The sequence below is a fragment of the Indicator indicator genome, chromosome 33, assembly GCF_027791375.1.
Source record: "Indicator indicator isolate 239-I01 chromosome 33, UM_Iind_1.1, whole genome shotgun sequence".
Taxonomy (NCBI): Eukaryota; Metazoa; Chordata; class Aves; order Piciformes; family Indicatoridae; genus Indicator; species Indicator indicator.
In genome coordinates this window covers 8027069-8044941 of record NC_072042.1, presented here as the reverse complement: position 1 = coordinate 8044941, position 17873 = coordinate 8027069, and the positions used below count along the sequence as shown (strand labels likewise).

The window sequence follows — 17873 nt, the reverse complement described above, 5'->3', positions numbered from 1 at the left end:
CTTGAGTAAAGCAGCACACAAGTTGGTTTCCTAACACTGCCTTCTTTCACTGCTTCATCACTTTTTCTCACTGATTAAAATGAGACCCCTGATTGGGTTGCTCCTTTTCACATCCTTTAGCTTTCACCACCTGGTCTGCCTGTGTCCAGACAGACACTGTCTTGTCTTTACCCAGGGTAGGGCCAGAGCTCTGTTTCCTGTAGGTTCGCTCTGGGTTGTTCTACGTGCTCCAGTCCAGCTGTGCAGTCCCATTCCTTTGTGGGCGGATCTCAGCAGGAAGGGGCACAGGCTGGCAGCAGCATGCCCAGCTCTTCCCTGCTGGCAGTGATGGGGCTGCCTGGCAGAGGAGCACTGGGGCAGTGCCATGTGGGGCTGCTGTGCTGTGTGGCCAGGTGCTCCCAGATCAGTGTGATCAGAGGATTGCTCCTATCATGTTACTGAGGTAAAGGTGGGCTGGTGGCTGCTCCTCTCACAGGAGGGAGGGCTTTAGGGGTGGTTGGTTCCCCTCCTCATACCATCAGATCTAGCTCAAGCTGCTGCACCTCCTCCACGTGTGGTTGTGCCACTCTGTGTTTAGTTGCTGCTGGAAATCATTCAGTCCCCAGATGTGCTGCTTCCAAACACTCCCTGCTGACTCCAAATCTTCCTCTTTTGATTTTTAATTCTGCTTCTTTCTGGTATGTAGAATCTTCTTTTTCAAGCCAGTCTGCTTCACGAAGGCAACTCTTTAGGGTAAGACTAGGTAGGGCAAATGAAGAGTTTTTCTTCCTCCTTTGTTTCCATTGCTGGTTGTTGGGTGGGCTGGGGTTTGTTGGGAGGGGGTGGAGAGGATGTTTTGGGTGGTTTGGTTTGGGGTTTTATTTTGTTTTGCAAGTGGCTCTTTGCAAGATTTGTCTTGACAAGGGAAGCTTTGCTGCTCATTGGTTTTTAAAGCTCTTCTCCCCCCTGGGTTTGAAGAAGCTCTCATTATTTCAGAGCTTAGGGGCCGTAGCTGGCCCTTACAGGAGGGGACAGGACAACATCTAGGGGCTTTGTACAGACGTTTGTACACTTGTGTAATATGTACCAGGCCTTTTCACACCTTCTGTTGAGCTTTTTACCTGTAACCTTTACTATGTTGTAAATTAAATGCAGATTTTGCCAGTTTGGGGAGTGTAGTCTCTTTTGTTCCCAGCCTGCAGTCTGCAGCTGAGACTCTGCATGCTGTGGTGGCCTGCTGAGGGATTTCTGCCATGGTGAAGTGCAGTCAGCACTGCAGGGCTGGCTCAGGCTGCAGCTCTTAAAGCTTTTTGCCTGTGAGCTGCTCTGCTGCCTTGTGCTGCAGCTTTGTACACGACTGACATTGGACAGTTCTGAACTGCAGCTGCTTTTGTTTCCTGAGCCAAGTCTTGTCTGGTTCTGGCATAATCCTCTCTCAAAACTTCTGCTTTAGAGCCCAGCTTTGCTCTTCTCAGTGCCCATCTTGCTGCCTCTGACATGCAGAGTGGCCTTGGGCAGTCTAAATGCACCAGACCTTGTCACACTGTGCCTGCAGCTTGTCCTTGGCTCACTGGGGAGAGCTGTAATGACAAACAGTGAACTGGGAGCTGGCTGAAGATAACCATGGTGCCTGCAGCCCAGGGCTGGGAGGCATCCCCCAGCTTGGCTGAGGTTAGTTGGGCTGTTTGTAGTCAGCATGGGGTCAGTGAGGGGAGACCATGCCTGAACCACTGAGAGCCTGCTGTGATGGGTGACAGCTGGGCAGGTGAGGGGACAGCAATGGCTGTTGTCTGCTTCAGCCTGACCAAGGCTTTGACCCACACCATACTCCTAGGGGAGCTCAGGAGGTGTGGGTCAGAGGAGATCAGTGAGGTGGATGGAAATGGCTGAATGACAGAGCTCAGAGAGGGCTGTGAGCAGTGCTGCAGGGTCGAGTTGGAGACCTGTGGCTGGTGGTGTTCCCCAGAGCTCAGGTCTGGCTCCAGTCTTGTTCAGCATCTTCAGCAATGACCTGGATGAAGAGACAAAGTGTCCCCTCAGCCACTTTGCTGATGATTCCAAACTGGGAGCAGTGGCTGATACCCTGCCAGGCTGTGCTGCCACCCGGTGAGACCTGGGCAGGCTGCAAAGCTGGGCAGGGAAACCTCATGGAATTCAGCAAGGGCAAGTGTAGGGTTGTGCACCTGGGCAGGAACAACCTCTGCAGCAGGACAGGTGAGGGGGGACCTGCTGGGAAACAGCTCTGGGGAGAAGGACCTGGGAGTGCTGGTGGACAATGAGTTGCCCATGAGCCAGCAATGTGCCCTCATGGCCAAGAAGGTCAATGGTCTCCTGGGGTGCCTTAGAAAGAGTGGCCAGCAAGTCAAAGGAGGTTCTCCTCCCACTCTGCTCTGCTCTGGTGAGAACACACCTGGAGTATTTTGGTTCAGTTCTGGGCTCCCCAGTTCAAGAGAGACAGGGAACTGCTAGGGAGAGTCCAGCAGAGGCTACAAAGCTGCTGAGGGGCCTGGAGCAGCTCTGTGAGGAGCAAAGGCTGAGAGCCTGCAGAAGAGCAGCCCCAGAGGGGATCTGAGCAATGCTCAGCAAGAGCTAAAGGGCCCATGGGGGGCAAGAGGCTGGGGTCAGACTCTTCTCAGTGGTGCCCAGGGACAGGACAAGGGGCAGTGGACACAAACTGGAACCCAGGAGGTTTCACTTAAACATAAGGAAAAACCTTGGTGTGAGGGCACAGGAGCAGGCTGCCCAGACAGGTCATGGAGTCTCCTCTAGAGGCTCCAAACCCAGCTGGGCACATTGCTGTGCAACCTGACCTGGGTGATCCTGTGTAGCAGGTGGTGATTTCAGGAGGTCCCTTCCATCCCCACCATTCTGTGAGGTGTGGTTTCTGCTCAGTGCTTTAGGCAGCTGGAGCAGAACATTTCCACTGCTATCAGCAGAAGCCTGAGTCTTCACAATTCCTGTGCAAGCTGCTGGCCTGCTGCAGGAGGCAGTTGGTACAGGTTTAGTAGTTGGCAGTGCTGGTGGGCTGGTGGTTAACTACCTGCATTAAAGGAGTATTGGAAAGAAGTCAGCTTGCACCATGACCTCTGCAGTGTGCAATGCAGAGATGGGAATGAAGAAGTGGAGAAATTTGCAGCTGAATAAATGAGCTAAAGAATGGTGGCAGAGATTTCCAGGAACATCTGTCCTCCAGGCAGTCACTGCAGTGTCTTTGTAACCTCTCTTCTGGCTCTGAAAGACAAGAGAGCAGCACCCAGCAGGCATCCCAAGAGCCAGTGAGCAGCAGACAGGAGTTGTCCTGCTCCCAGTGTGCCAGACCCAGGGAGGGCATCTCTGAGGTAATGACTTCTTGGAGAGAAGATGACTTCTCCCTAGGGCCCTTAGGAGAGCAGAAACAGCTTCCAGGTCAGAGGTGAGTGTGCCAGCCTGCAGCTATACCCTCAGTGTGAACACTCAGGGGCATGGGGGATGACCACAGCAGAGGGCTGGATTGGAAGATGTGGCTTAGGCCAAGCCAAAGACCTTGGGCTGGTAGTGACTGTTGCAGGGCTCAGAGCTCAGCCAGGTGCTGCTTGAGAGGCTTTTCCAAGGCAGCCTCCCACAGTAGGTCCTTTGTAGGCTCTTTGATCCCAAAACTCTGCCTTAACCCAGCACTGGTAGGTGAAGGGGGAGGGGGAAAGTTTCTGCTTCCAGTGCTGCTCAACACCAGGAACAGCTCCTCCTTCATATGAGCTCTGTGGTGTCACTGGACCTCCCTGCTTGGTGACAGGATGAAGTAAGGTTGGGACAAGTTCAGGGTAGACAAAGGTGTGTTGGGGTCCTGCCTTGTAAATTAGCCTTCACTGAAGGTCCCCAACCAGTAACAGAGCAAGAGGTACCTCTCTTGCTGGTGCCATGCCAGTGCCCCAGATTAGTAACGCGTTTTTCACTGAAGAGTTCAGGCACTGGCACAGGCTGCCCAGGGAGGTGGCTGAATCCCCACCCCAGGAGGTGTTTCAAGGAGGCAGAGATGTGGTGCTGAGGGACATGGCTTAGCCCCAGCCTTGGCAGTTAGAGACTGGTTGGGCTGGATGATCTCAGATGTCTTTTCCAACCTAAATGGTTCCATGATTCTGAATGCCTACTACCCATAGTGCTTCCCCTGCCTCCCTCAGAGCTCCTGCCTGCTGCACAAACTCAGGAGCTTCCCAGCAGCCTTGATGTTTGCTTCTGTCTTGTCTTTTGCTTCTCAAGAGTTTCCCAGAGAAGCCTCAGGAAGCAGCTGCAGAGCCCTTTGCTGGCCATGCTCTCATGCCTGGTGTCAGGTCACGTTCTGGCATGCATCTCTGCAAGGTTTCAATCACAATTGCACAGTGGCAGAGGAGGAACTCTTAGATTCTGGAGCTGCTGCTAGAGCTGAAATTCTGCTCTGACCATTCTGACACATCTTGCTGTGGCCCAAATTGTTTCCTGGCAGCTTGCAAAGGCACTCAGGTGGGCAGCTGCCTGTGTGTGCTAGTGGCCAGAACTGGGCTGAGAGAGCAGCTCCAGTCATGGCTGGCCACAGGCTTTCCCCACTCACATCTTGGCTGTCATGGGTCACTCCCTGCCTGAGGTTCCCCAGCTGCTCCTAAATCTGCCAGAGGCCTTCACTTGCCTGAGCCTGGAGGAAATGGAAGCAGCATTTCCCCTGGGGGTGAGCAATGTGCTGTATCCCTGTGCCCCTCTCTGCCATGGGCAAGCCCTCTCTGAAAGGAGTTCTTTGCAGTGTCTGTAAGAGTCTGGGTGTGAGCTCAGTGCCAGCTGAACCCCTCCATGGGGATAGCTCTGCCTGGAGACAGTACTGGAGTTCAGCTGCAGCAAGAAGTTCCCTTTAGCCCAGCTCCTGTTTGCTCTTCCCCTCTGCTTGGTCACCAGCCTGGGAGCACAGAAGCTCCACGTGGTTTACAGGAATCCTTTGCTCTGAGCTTCCCCTTGGCCGAGCTGTGTGCTGGCTTTGTTGTGGGGAGCAGGGGAATGCCCAGTGCCAGCAGCCTCTGCTGAAGAGGTATTGCTGCCAGCCTGTGTGGAGCTGATAGTGGCCCTCTGACTGGTGACGGTAGCCAGCAGGTTCCTCATCTGGTATCACGGAGCACATCTGGCTCTGTGTTTGGCTTGTTACCTTCTAACAGCTTTATCTGAGCTGCTCAGGATGCAGAACTCAGCAGGCTGTGCAGAGATGCAGCATTACAGTTGCTGTTGCACAGAATCCTACTCAAGGCCTTCAGTCAGCCCTGTCCAGCGTTTGCAAACCAGTTCCAGCAGTACTTTCACCTCTGTGGTGTTAAGGACACATCCTGCTCTGCTGAGCAAGCACACAACTGCAGGGCACCAAAAGCAGTTGCATTTTTTCATGGCTCAGTGCCTGAGGCAGAAAGTGGCAACTTCCTCTACTGCAAGTCCCCTGCTTCCACTGTCCCTGCCCTGCTTCCACTGTCCCTCCCTATCACCTTTCTTAGGGCCTCAGCAGGTAAGAAACAAACCTCCCATGGGTCCTGGCTCAGCCCCCCATGCTGTGCTCTGCAGTGCTGCAGGATTGCCTGGAGCAGGAGGAGAGGATCCCTTTGCAGGGAAATAAATACTGCCTGAGCTGGGTCCTGGGCCAGTCCCTGGCCTCAGGGAGGACAAGGACCTGTCTGGTGTGGTGAGAGGTGATGCCTGGTTAGCCTTAGCACAGGACTGGGTGGTGAATGGCAGGGAAGCAACTGTGAGCTTCAACAGGTAAGCTTGGGCAGACCCTGCACTGCCATCAGGGCCTTCTGCTGTTGACCTGCCCTCTGCTATTGACCTTCCCGCTTGGCCTTTCTGCTGCACAGCTCCCCTGGCCTTGGCAGCGAGCTGGGTCCTGGTTCCTGGGGTATCCCATTGCTTGGTGTCCCCACTGCTGCTGTGCTGTCACAGGAGACCCCTCAGAGGGGGGAACCTGATGGGCAGGATCACCTCTGAATTTGAGCTGAGAGTGGTGGAAGTGGTGCTCCCAAAGAGGACCCTCAGTCTAGGGACTGTGTCTAGCCTAATCCATCCTGACATCAGCCCTGGGTGGCTGATGTGGAGATTTCTGCAACAGGAAGAGAAAGGTCCCTGCTTAGCACTGCGGAGAGCCTGCTGGCTGTGGGGAAGTGAAGGCTCTTTGGGGAAGGGCTGCTTTTGATGAGTGTGTGAAATAAAGCCCTGCTGAGGCTGGCCTGGCCCTCCCCGCACAGGCAGAGCAGACAGGTGGGCACCAGCCTGGCAGAAAGCAGGAGGAAGCAAAAATGTTCCAGATGTTCTTTCAGCTCCAGACCTTGGCTGTGTTTAGGATCACAGGATGTTAGGGGTTGGAAGGGACCTCGAAAGATCATCAAGTTCAGCCCCCTGCCAGAGCAGGATCACTCAGGGCAGGGCACACAGGAACACATCCAGAGGGATTTGAATGTCTCCAGAGGAGACTCCACCACCTCTCTGGGCAGCTGCTCCAGACCTCCAGCACCCTCACAGGGACAAAGTTTTCCCTTCTGTTCCCCTGGCACCTCCTCTGCTCCAGCCTGCCCCCAGTGCCTCTTGGGCTGTCCTTGGACATCCCTGAGCAGAGCCTGGCTCCAGCCCTGCACATCTGTATCCCCAGCAATGAAGGCAGCCCTCAGGCTCCTCTGCTCCAAGCTCCAAGCCCCACCTCCCTCAGCTGTCCTCACAGGAGATGTTCCACTGCCTGCAGCAGCTCTGTGGCTCTGTGATGCACTCTGTCAAGTAGTTCCCTGAGGTCCTTCTTGACCTGAGGGTCCCAGAATGGATGATGGAGCACAGGCAGGTTTGCTGCTTTCTCCTCCTGCAGCTTCTCTCTTGTTCCCAGAGCCACCCCCAGCTTCACAGCTCTACTTCTGGGCAGTGCAGAGCAACAACCTCCTTCACCCATTCCCCGATGAAATCAGGCTTAAGGCTAAGCTACCAAGAGAGGATGGAAGACACTGCTGGCCCCAAAGCAGAGCTGCTCAGCCCCACAGCCCACAGCAGGCTCTCTTGAACATGTCTCTGCCTCTCCTCCATCTTCTCTCCTTGCAGCTTTTCCCCATCCCTGAAGAGATGCTGCTTCCTCCTTGACTCTGCCTCACCATGGCCAAGCCCTGGCTCTTCACTGCTGGAGCTTAGATCCTTGAGATCTGCTCCTTGAAGCCTCTTCCAGGCGAGAGGCATTGGGCTCTTGAGCTGACCATAACTGCACCCCATGGCCATGGTGTGTGTGTCCAGGGCTTGGACACCCCCATGGCCCTTTTATTTTCCCAGACTTCCCAAGGAGTTCTGCACACTGAGTGCTCATCTGCCCCTGCACAGCCAGGCTCTGCAGCTGGGCTCTCAGCATCTCCTCAAGCAGATCCCCTGCATCAGCCCTGCCCTGGGAACCAGGGGCTGCTGGAGCAGCAGCATCCCAGAGGCCTGGCACTGAGCCCTGGGGAGCTGCACCAGTGCTGGGCCTCTCCTCTGCACCAGCTCTGCTCAGTGCTGGGTTACCACAGGCTCCTGGGAGGGATCCTCAGCAAAGAGCAGACAGTTTTGGCTGTATCTCAAACCACAACCAGCTCCTTACACCCTGAGCTGCTGAGCTGTAGAGTTTAGGCCACTGTATGTTTTTGGCTCCTGATCTGACATTTTAACTTTAGACTCTCTATGACTGATTTTCAAACTAATTGCTTCTCTTCCCTGGCACTCTCCCCTTTTCCCAGACTGGTAGCAGGGAACAGGCTGGGCTGGCTCTCTCCAGGTTCAGTTTTGAGCTCTGCCAGCACACAGCATGGCAGATCCTTGCTCTCTTCCTTCAGCTGTGGCCAGAGGTTTTGGCTGCATCAAAAGCCTCACCATGGGTTTCCAGTGATGCCCACCACAGCCACCCATTCCCTGCCAAGAGGCCCTGCAGGCAGCCTTGCCACCTGGGTTTTGGACTGTCCTGGTAGGTGTTGGTTCTTTAGGGCATGTTTGGGAATGGGGAAGTAGACACTTGGTGTGCAGGGACCTTGGCTGTTGGCTCACCCTGGGATTTCCTGAGTGGCTCCTCTGTTCAGAGCAGCCAAACACCCCCTGAGGGACAAGTTCTGCAGATCTGAGGGCTTCATTACCTTACATTGAGAGCTTCCTGATCTCCTCTGGTTAGGCTGGTCCTGCCCTTCAGGTTCTTGACATTTGTTAGACTACAATACTCTTTTTTTTCCCCAGCTGTTGGTACAAAACATGTTTCACCCAGACACTGTCCCATTCCTATTTCATGACAAGAAAGCTGCCTGCCCTGGGAAGAGCAGACCCAGAGCTGAACCCTGGGTGCAAGAAAGGGGATGTGAGGAAGAGACCACCAGAGTACAATGGAGGTGGTCATGGGTCTGGCCACACAACCTGTGAGGACATTCAGGGCTGGTTTGGGCTGGTGCAGAGGAGGAGAAGGCAAATCCACCAGCAGCCTGCAGCTGCTTGAAGCACAGTTTGCTGAGAATGCAGCCAAATTCTTTCCAGCAGTGGCAGAGGAGACAGTGAGGGCCAAATGGCCACACACACAGCACCAGAGGTGCAGGCTGAGCAGTAGGAAAGCAGCTCCTCTGGCAGGGCACTGCAGCTCTCCTACAGGTGACCTGAGGTGTGCGAGGCTGTCCAGACCTTGACACATCTGACTTGCTCTGGTGCCGAGGACAGTCTGGCTCCAAACACCAGCTGGGCCTGAAGTGCTCTAGATTGTCCCTGCTGCTGTGACAGCCCCCATGGCATGCTGGAATTGCCTTGTGCAGGGGCACGCTTGATGTGCCAGCACTGTCCTCAGATTGCTTCACTCCGCAGTGAGTAACAGGAAACACAAATTCCTTTAATTGCAGCTGACTCCCACAGTCAAAGCAGAAGGGCCTCTTTTTCTGCACCATCCACATAAAATACCTCTCTCCAAGTTTTATTTCTGCATGAGAGCTCCCATGGCCATGCTGCTGGGTGCTTCACTGCACTTTGCAGAGAGGGGAACCATGTTGGAAGCAGCTCTGGGATCTGCTTTCAGCCCTGCTCCCAGCCTGAAGCTTCAGTTTGATTAGTAGAAGTAGAATGAAAATCATCACAAAGATGAAGCTCCTCAGGAGCAGCAGCTCTCAGAGCCACCATTCCCACCTTGGCAGCCTGTGGGGCTGGCAGCCATGGGGACTGTACTCAGCTGCTCTGGGGAAGGACAGGATCTGTCTGGGCAGGAGAGGGAGATGGCTGCTGCCTGTGCTGGAGGCACAGAGCTTTGGCTCTGCCTCTCCCATGGCTGCTGCTGCTGCAGGGACACACAGTCCAGACCTGCTGGCTCCTCTCTGCTCCCTGCAGTGAGCACAGCCAGGGCATGGTGCATGGGATCATGGAATTGTTTGGGTTGGAAAAGCTCTCTGAGCTCATCCAGTCGAGCCAGCAACCCAACCCCACCATGGCCACTAAACCCTCTCCCCAAGTGCCATGGCCACATATTCCCTGAACATCTCCAGACACGGGGACTCCACCACCTCCCTGGGCAGCCTGTGCCAATCCCTGACCACTCTTGCAGCAAAGAAATTTTTCCTCCTCTCCAACCTAACCCTCCCCTGGCACAATTTCAGGTTATTTGCTCTTCTATCACCTGAGACTAGGGAGCAGAGCCCAACCCCCACCTGACTGCAGCCTCCTTTCAGGGAGCTGCAGAGATCAGTGAGGTCTCCCTCAGCCTCCTCTCCTCCAGGCTGAACACCCCCAGCTCCCTCAGCTGCTCCTCCCCAGTCCTGTTCTCCAGACCCCTCCCCAGCTCCATTGCCCTTACAGGGATGTTTGTGCCAGGGGCCCAGAGGTGAGCAGGGTGGAGCTGTCTGTGTGTTTGTCAGGGCTGGGGGCTGTCTGCACACAGACCTTCACTCCCTCTGGTGTGGTCCACCCAGACCTGGCCCCTGCCCCACAGCATCATCGCTCTCTGCCCCAACAGCAGAGAAGAGAGCTGGTAGGCAGGAGATGTGCTATGGGGACAGCCTGGGCACCCCTGGCTGCAGCATTGGTCCAGCCAGGACAGCACCAGGGCAGAGCTGGGGGGTCCATGCCTTCCCCCACCCACAGCACCACCAAGGCCAGGCTGCTGGTCAGGCTGGAGAGCTGCCAGCAGTGTGGGTGTGTGGCAAGAGAGGAAACTTGGAACTGCCAGAAGCAGAAGTGAGAGGCAGGCAGAAGAGAAAGCAGAGCCCAGAGGGGCTTCCCACACAGCTCTCTCTGCCCTGGAGCAGGCAGCAGCAGGGCCATGGAGCCTCTCTCCTTCCAGAGGTACATCTGCTCCCTGGACCCCACCATTCTGCCCCGCGTCCTCAGGATCTGCTCTGGTGTCTACTTCCAAGGTGAGTGCCGGGCACCCACTGACCCTGAAGGCTGCTCAAGGCTGTGCCACCTCCTCCAACCATGCCACTGCAACCCTGGCTCCCACCATGAAATTGTGCCCTGCCAGCACGGTGCCTGCAGAGGAGAGAGGCAGAGGTCTTCGTGCCACCACCAGGCACTGGTGCCTAAAACACAGCTTCTGGCAAAACCCTTTCTCTCTTCATCCAGTGCCCACCCAGCTGAGTGCCCCTGTGCCTCCAGTCATGCTGCTAGGAAATTGGTGGGGCACCAAGAACCATCCAAGCTGGTCCTACTCCAGGCAGTGAACCGCCTGCCAGCAGTGGACCTGGCCAGGATGGAGCCACATGCTTGGTGGCTGTGGGGCTGAGACGGCATCGTCCCAGTGCCAGGAGCCCAGCAAGTGCTCCGTCAGCAGCCTGCTCTGATTTCTGCTTTCTCCTGGACTACATTCCTGGAGACATCTCAGGCTGAGAAGAAGCAGGGCTTCCTCAGCTGGTGGCAGTGCTGTTGGTGAAACAAAACCAGAGCTTGCCAAAGGCTTTTGCTGCATTTCTGGGGTTCCCCAAAGAGCTGGGAATGTAGAGCAGGCTCCTGGCAGCACCACTGTGACCCTGCAGACAGATCAGAGAGCTCTGGATCCGTCAGTGCTGCACCCTGCACTGGTGATAGTTCTTGAACATTTAGAGCTCCATTGCATAAGGTTGGAAGGGACCCTCAGAGGTCATCTTGTCCAACTCCCCTGCAGTCAGCAGGGACACCTCCAACTAGAGCATGCTGCTCAGGGCCACATCAAGTCTGATCTTGAATGTCTCCAGGGACAGGGCCTCAACCACCTCCCTGGGCAACCTGTTCCAGTGCCTCCCCAGCCTCACTGTGCAGAGCTTTCTCCTGATGTCCAACCTAGCTCTGCCCTGCTCCAGTTTCAAACCCTTGCCCCTCATCCTATCCCCACAGCCCCTTCTGAACAGTCCCTCCCCAGCCTGCCTGTAGGTCCCCTTCAGATACTGAAATGCAGCTCTGAGTCCTCCCTGGAGCCTTCTCTTCTCCAGGCTGAACAGCCTCAACTCAAAAAGTCTGTCTTCATTTCTGGATTTCCTGCCCAGACCTTACCACTTCTGGCTTTTTGTTAGCAAAACTTCTGGTAGATGCCCAAGATGTTAAAGAAAACTGCTGCTGGTCTTGACTGCTGCTGGTCATGTCAGGCTCCTGAGGCCACTCACTTCTCACTTCCTCTGCATTCTTGATCCTGCCACAAAGCAGGATCTGCAAACGCACTCTAGCCTGGGGCTGTGGTGGGGCTGAAGAGGGCTTTGGGGTCCTGGACAGTACATCCTCATTCCATGCGTGTCTGTGTGTCTTGCTGCCAGCCATAGGGGCCAACTATGCCACATGTGCATGGAGCTAGCCAGGTCTCTGCACCTGGAGTGTGCTCTGGGCACTGCAGCTCCCTCCCTTTCCAGCCCATGCCCCTGATGCTGTCACAGTGTGATAGGGCACAGAAAGCTGGAGGGGGCACCAGGGCTTACACGAGATGCAACACTGTGTAACTCCCTACCAACACTGTGTAACTCCCTACCAACACTGTGTAACTCCCTACCTTTCAGTCACCTCTTCCTGTAGTTCGTTTTTTAACTTTATTTTTTTTCACTTGGAGGTTCTCCCCCTGCCAGGGCCAGGCACTGTCCTGGCCTTTCCCATCCCACTCCTCTCACCTGAGCCCCATGGCTGAGCAGTGCCTGCAGCAGCACATCCAGCCCAGACCCACCAGAGCAGCTGGGCATGCCAGGGCCCTAACCCAACATGTTCCCAGTGCCCAAAGGCACCACCACTCACCAGAGGAGCCTTTGCCAGCCCCACTGCTTCCCACTGCCAAGCCCACGGAGCAGCTCTGCCTCTTCCCTCAATATCTTCCCTCCTTGTCCTGCATGCCCCACCCCCATCCCCTGGTCCCCATCTGCAGTCCCAGGGGTCGAGTCCACAGCCACAGGGACAGGGGTTCCCTCAGGGCTGTCTGTGCACCCACGAGTGCCAGGATGCCTGGGCTTAGCTTACCTCCCAGAAAGGACATAGCCTGCAGCCAAGGCTGCAGGGTTGCATGGGGATGCTGCAGGGTTGGAAGGGGCTGCTGCAGGGTTGGATGGGGCTGCTGCAGGGTTGGATGGGGCTGCTGCAGGGTTGGATGCAAATGCTGCAGGGTTGGATGGGGCTGCTGCAGGGTTGGATGGGAATGCTGCAGGGTTGGATGGGAATGCTGCAGGGTTGGATGGGGCTGCTGCAGGGTTGGATGGGGATGCTGCAGGGTTGGATGCAGATGCTGCAGGGTTGGATGCAGATGCTGTAGGGTTGGATGGGAATGCTGCAGGGTTGGATGGGAATGCTGCAGGGTTGGATGGGGCTGCTGCAGGGTTGGATGGGGATGCTGCAGGGTTGGATGCGGATGCTGCAGGGTTGGATGCAGATGCTGTAGGGTTGGATGGGAATGCTGCACGGTTTGTACAGGGGTGCTGCAGGGTTGGATGGGGCTGCTGCAGGATTGGGACAGGGGTGCTGCAGGGTCGGATGTAGATGCTGCAGGGTTGGATGCAGATGCTGCAGGGTTGGGACAGGGGTGCTGCAGGGTTGGATGCGGATGCTGCAGGGTTGGATGCAGATGCTGCAGGGTTGGATGGGAATGCTGCACAGTTTGTACAGGGGTGCTGCAGGGTTGGATGGGGATGCTGCAGGGTTGGATGGGGATGCTGCAGGGTTGGGACAGGGGTGCTGCAGGGTTGGACGGGGATGCTGCAGGGTTGGATGGGGATGCTGCAGGGTTGGATGGGGCTGCTGCAGGGTTGGGACAGGGGTGCTGCAGGGTTGGATGGGGCTGATGCAGGGTTGGACAGGGGTGCTGCAGGGTTGGATGGGGCTGATGCAGGGTTGGACAGGGGTGCTGCAGGGTTGGATGGTGATGCTGCAGGGTTGGGACAGGGATACTGCAGGGTTGGATGGGGATGCTGCAGGGTTGGGACAGGGATACCGCAGGGTTGGATGGGGATGCTGCAGGGTTGGATGCAAATGCTGCAGGGTTGGATGGGGCTGCTGCAGGGTTGGATGGGAATGCTGCAGGGTTGGATGGGGCTGCTGCAGGGTTGGATGGGGATGCTGCAGGGTTGGATGCGGATGCTGCAGGGTTGGATGCAGATGCTGTAGGGTTGGATGGGAATGCTGCACGGTTTGTACAGGGGTGCTGCAGGGTTGGATGGGGCTGCTGCAGGATTGGGACAGGGGTGCTGCAGGGTCGGATGTAGATGCTGCAGGGTTGGATGCAGATGCTGCAGGGTTGGGACAGGGGTGCTGCAGGGTTGGATGCGGATGCTGCAGGGTTGGATGCAGATGCTGCAGGGTTGGATGGGAATGCTGCACAGTTTGTACAGGGGTGCTGCAGGGTTGGATGGGGATGCTGCAGGGTTGGATGGGGCTGCTGCAGGGTTGGGACAGGGGTGCTGCAGGGTTGGATGGGGCTGATGCAGGGTTGGACAGGGGTGCTGCAGGGTTGGATGGGGCTGATGCAGGGTTGGACAGGGGTGCTGCAGGGTTGGATGGTGATGCTGCAGGGTTGGGACAGGGATACTGCAGGGTTGGATGGGGATGCTGCAGGGTTGGGACAGGGATACTGCAGGGTTGGATGGGGATGCTGCAGGGTTGGATGGGGATGCTGCAGGGTTGGTTGGCGATGCTGCAGGGTTGGATGGGGATGCTGCAGGGTTGGATGGGGATGCTGCAGGGTTGGTTGGGGGTGCTGCAGGTTTGGGATGCGGGTGCTGCAGGATTGGGATGCAGGTGCTGCAGGGTTGGGATGCGGGTGCTGCAGGGTTGGGGTGCGGGTGCTGCAGGATTCGGATGCGGGTGCTGCATCAGTGGGGGCCTGCAGCAGTTGGGTGCTGGGAGCACAGATGCAGGTGGCTGCAGTGCGCTGCAGCTGGGGGCTGTTGAGGGTGAGATCCGGGTGCGGCTGATGCTGCTGTGTTCCGCAGTGCGCCGGGACCTGGTGAAGGTCCCCTCCACACTGGAGGTGGACGTGGAAGATGTGACGGAAGAGGCGCAGCACGTCCGCTTCGCCCGGCCGCTGCTACTGAGCGAGGTGCTGGCGATGGAAGAGGCGATGCCGGCCCAGGCCGAGATCCTGGAGGGTCCGGTCGGCCCTGCCGTCTTCGAGAGCGCCTGGGAGCGGCGGCTCCGGCGGGGCCAGCAGCTCCACGGCCGCTCCCGTGCCTGGCGGGTGCTGGCCTCGGCCCCCAGCAGCGGCCGCCACTTCCTCCTGTCCAGCGCCTACCAGGGCCGGTTCCGACGGCGGCCGCGGCGCTTCGCGGCGGTGCGGGAGCTGGCGGCCGCCCTGGAGCCGGGCCGGAGGCTGCGCCTCGTGGTGACGCAGGACTGCGAGGGCCGGGCCGGGGACGTGGTCCCGCTCGCCGTGGGGGACCGGTTGGAGGTGCAGAGGCTGCAGGGAAGCGGTGCCGGCATCCGGCTGCTCTGCCACCGCCGCGGCGGGGAGGAAGACGAGGAGGAGGAGGGCGAGGAGCTACTGCTGCCGCTGGACGTGAGCGGCGGCTTCGTGGAGGAGGCGTCGGACAGCAAGAAGTACAGCCTGCCGGAGCTGCTGCAACGGCAGCCGCTGCCCTGCGAGGTGCGGCTAGCGGCCCCTGACCCGGCGCTGGGGCGGGACGCGCTGGCCGCCCTGCCTGCCCTCCGGCTGGAGGAGCTCCTGGACCAGCCCTTCCTGGTGGGCAGCTTCTGCGAGCAGCCGGAGGAGGGCTTCGAGATCCCGGCGCGGTGGCTGGACCTCTCCGTCCTGCTAAGCGAGGGGCCCGTCCGCCCCCTGGCCCCCTGCACCCTCCACTCCCGACTGGAGGAGCTGACCGAAGCCTTCTACTACCGGCTGCTGGCACAGCTGCCCGGCAGCGCGGCCCCGCCGCCCCCGCGCCCCCCCAAACCGGCGCGGTCGGGGACGGGCCCCGGGGGAAGGCGCCCTGCGGTTTCCAGATCTCCGGCGCCCGTCAGAGGCCGCCCGGGTCCTCCGCTGCCGCCGCTCCCGAACCCCCACGGTCCGAGCGCCCCCGGGGCTGCAGGTGAGGCCTCGGCCCTTCGGCGGGGCCCAGCCCAGGGAGGCGTTGCCGTGGCGGGGTTCGTGGCCACCCAGCGCTGCCAGCGGGGATTCAGCTTAACTGGAGAGTGCTGCTGTCCACCCCCGCTCCGGGGCCCTTCTCACCGGGGCCCGGGGCAGGCGCTCAGCTGGGCCCCTGTTGGGGCTGCACTTCCCTGTCCCCTTGTCCCAGATACTGTGAGGAGCCCATGCGTGGCAGTGCCATCTCCTCGAACCACAGACTGGGGGAAGCCATGGAGAGCTGCCCCATCACCTTGACCTAGAACAGGGGGACCCATGGGGAGGCCACCCTGATACTTTGTCCCACACAGGAACCTTAGCACAAGGGGAAGCAAGACTTGACCTCTAAGGTGAACACCGCTGACAAGCCTTTGGCCTCTGCTGTTGAACACCCTCCCACCCCTCCAGATGGCAGACGACCTGTGGCCTTAGAGGCTGAGATCTGCAGTGGCAGAGCAGCTGCCACAGAACTGCAAGAGGCCTTTCTCCACACCCCCACCTCAAACCCTGCTGTGCTGGGTGCAGCTTAGAGTGGGGAGGTCAAGGTGTCCCCCATGGGGTTCCTGCTGTAGTCTAAGGCAGTGTCTGCAGGCTGTGCTCTCTCTTCCAGGCACCGACAGTGACAGCACTGAACATGATTATGAAACTGTGGACAACAGCATGCAAAAGACAATTCACAAAATGCAGACAATTTTCCCTTTCTAGTCCTCTAGTTTCTGGAAGCCACCGAGCCTCCAAAGACTCTGAAGCCATACGTGACTTGGGTTACTTGCAGGGGCTGAACACAGCCCAAGGAATCCAAAGCATAACCCCCAGCTGCCCTGACCCTGCAGAACAGTTCCTGCTGTCCTCACAGGCAAGCAGCCTGTACACCATCGGGACAGCTTTGCCACATTCATTAATCCTGCTGTTGTGCTGTGGGCTCTGTCCTCTCTGTCACCCATGGGACTCTGGCAACAGCACCAGACCAGCAGACAGCTGGGCAGTCACCAATATGCCAGCCCAGACTCTGCTCTGCTGCTTTACCATGGCATCTGGGCTGGGATTACAGCTGCTCCCTGGAGATACTTTAGGGCCAGCATGCCCTGACAGTGTTTGGCACAAGGGGTGGGATGGGGACAGAAGGAGCCATGCCAAGGTACTTCACATAGTGCAAGTTATGCCCTGGCTGGGGTGCAGACCACCAAGTGACACGCTTCTGCAGTTGCATGTCAGAAATCCACTTTCATAAGACAGAAGCTGCTTTTTTTTTTCTCAAATGCAGTCAAACTCTCTTCTCCCTCTGACTCCATTTCTCACCAAGGTTATAGAAACATTGTAAAAATGTGGCTTTAGGACTTGCTGATTTCCTCCTCAATTTTTAATGACACTTGCGACTGGAAGCAACCTCTGTCCTAGACCTCTGTGGTCCCTCCTGCTTCGTGAGTGTTGCACTTTTGCACGTTCTTGGCACTTACCAAGGCCCTCAGGGCACTCATGGCTTTGGATACAAAAAATGACCTGAAAACGAAGTAAGACCCAAAGCTCTTTTCCTAGAAGTTTGGCAAAGTGTGTTGGTTGAAGCTGGGCCTTCTCTGCTGCACCATTTTGAGCAATGATGGCTACATGACAGGAGTGGGGCTGCCCAGGGTTTGTAAGGCTCAGGGGGTGTTCTGTAGTCCCTAAATGTCCTTGTCCTGGAGTTGGTTGCTCTGCTTCTGCTGGTTGGATTTGTGCAGCGGCTGGGCACAGGTTTTTTGTGGTGTGGGTACCTGTACGACTGTGATGGTTTTAAGGCTATCTTCAATTTTTCTTCTCACAAAGTTCAAGCAGAGAAAGTGAAAGAAGGTAAATAGATCATTGTGGTGGTTTGAGCTCTGAGTTTAGGAGCTCAAATGATAATAGATATAAATTCCTCCCCCAGCCCTTCTCCCTTTTTTCTCGGCAGGGTGGAGAGAGAGAGAAGAAGAAAAAAAAAAAAAAACTCGTGAAAGAAATATTCTGAAGTCAGTTTGGAAGTAGGAGGAGTAAATTTTTTTCTTTTTTCACAAAAGGGAAAGGAAAAAAAAAATTTACATATATATATATATATATCAGTAACAGGGGGGGGTTCACAGAGGTGAGGGATGAGGGTAAGTGGGAAGAAAAATATATACAAAACCAAGCCTGGATGGCCTTGTGTTCCCCTGGATGTCGGTGGATTCAGCTGAGAGAGAGAAAGGGCCCCAGCCACGTGGTCCGGTGCAGGAGACAGACAGCAACAGCAGCAGAAAATCCTCTCGAGCAGACGAGGCAGGAAAAAAGGGGAGAGCAGCAAGATATCCGCCCCTTTTATAGGCTTGCTGGACAGGAAGGGGAAGTGGAATAGACCACCTCTGAGTCAGGGGACCACCTTCTCCCAGCAGGGGAGGGGCCAAAGCCCTCCCCA

General features: G+C 57.0%; 1 protein-coding gene across 1 annotated transcript; it reads left to right on the top strand.

Annotated features, from left to right (window-relative positions):
- The first annotated feature begins 10231 nt into the window (after positions 1–10231).
- THEMIS2 (thymocyte selection associated family member 2) lies at positions 10232–16171 on the top strand. The gene is made up of 3 exons (XM_054395220.1): positions 10232–10325; positions 14340–15431; positions 16077–16171. The coding sequence occupies exons 1-3, from the start codon at positions 10232–10234 to the stop codon at positions 16169–16171; spliced, it is 1281 nt and encodes a 426-aa protein (XP_054251195.1).
- The last annotated feature ends 1702 nt before the right edge of the window (positions 16172–17873 follow it).

Coding starts and splice junctions, on each gene's coding strand:
- THEMIS2 (XM_054395220.1), top strand. CDS start 10,232: ATGGAGCCTCTCTCCTTCCAGAGGTACATCTGCTCCCTGGACCCCACC. Junction 10,326..14,339: donor CTCTGGTGTCTACTTCCAAG/GTGAGTGCCGGG, acceptor TGTGTTCCGCAG/TGCGCCGGGACCTGGTGAAG. Junction 15,432..16,076: donor GAGCGCCCCCGGGGCTGCAG/GTGAGGCCTCGG, acceptor TCTCTCTTCCAG/GCACCGACAGTGACAGCACT.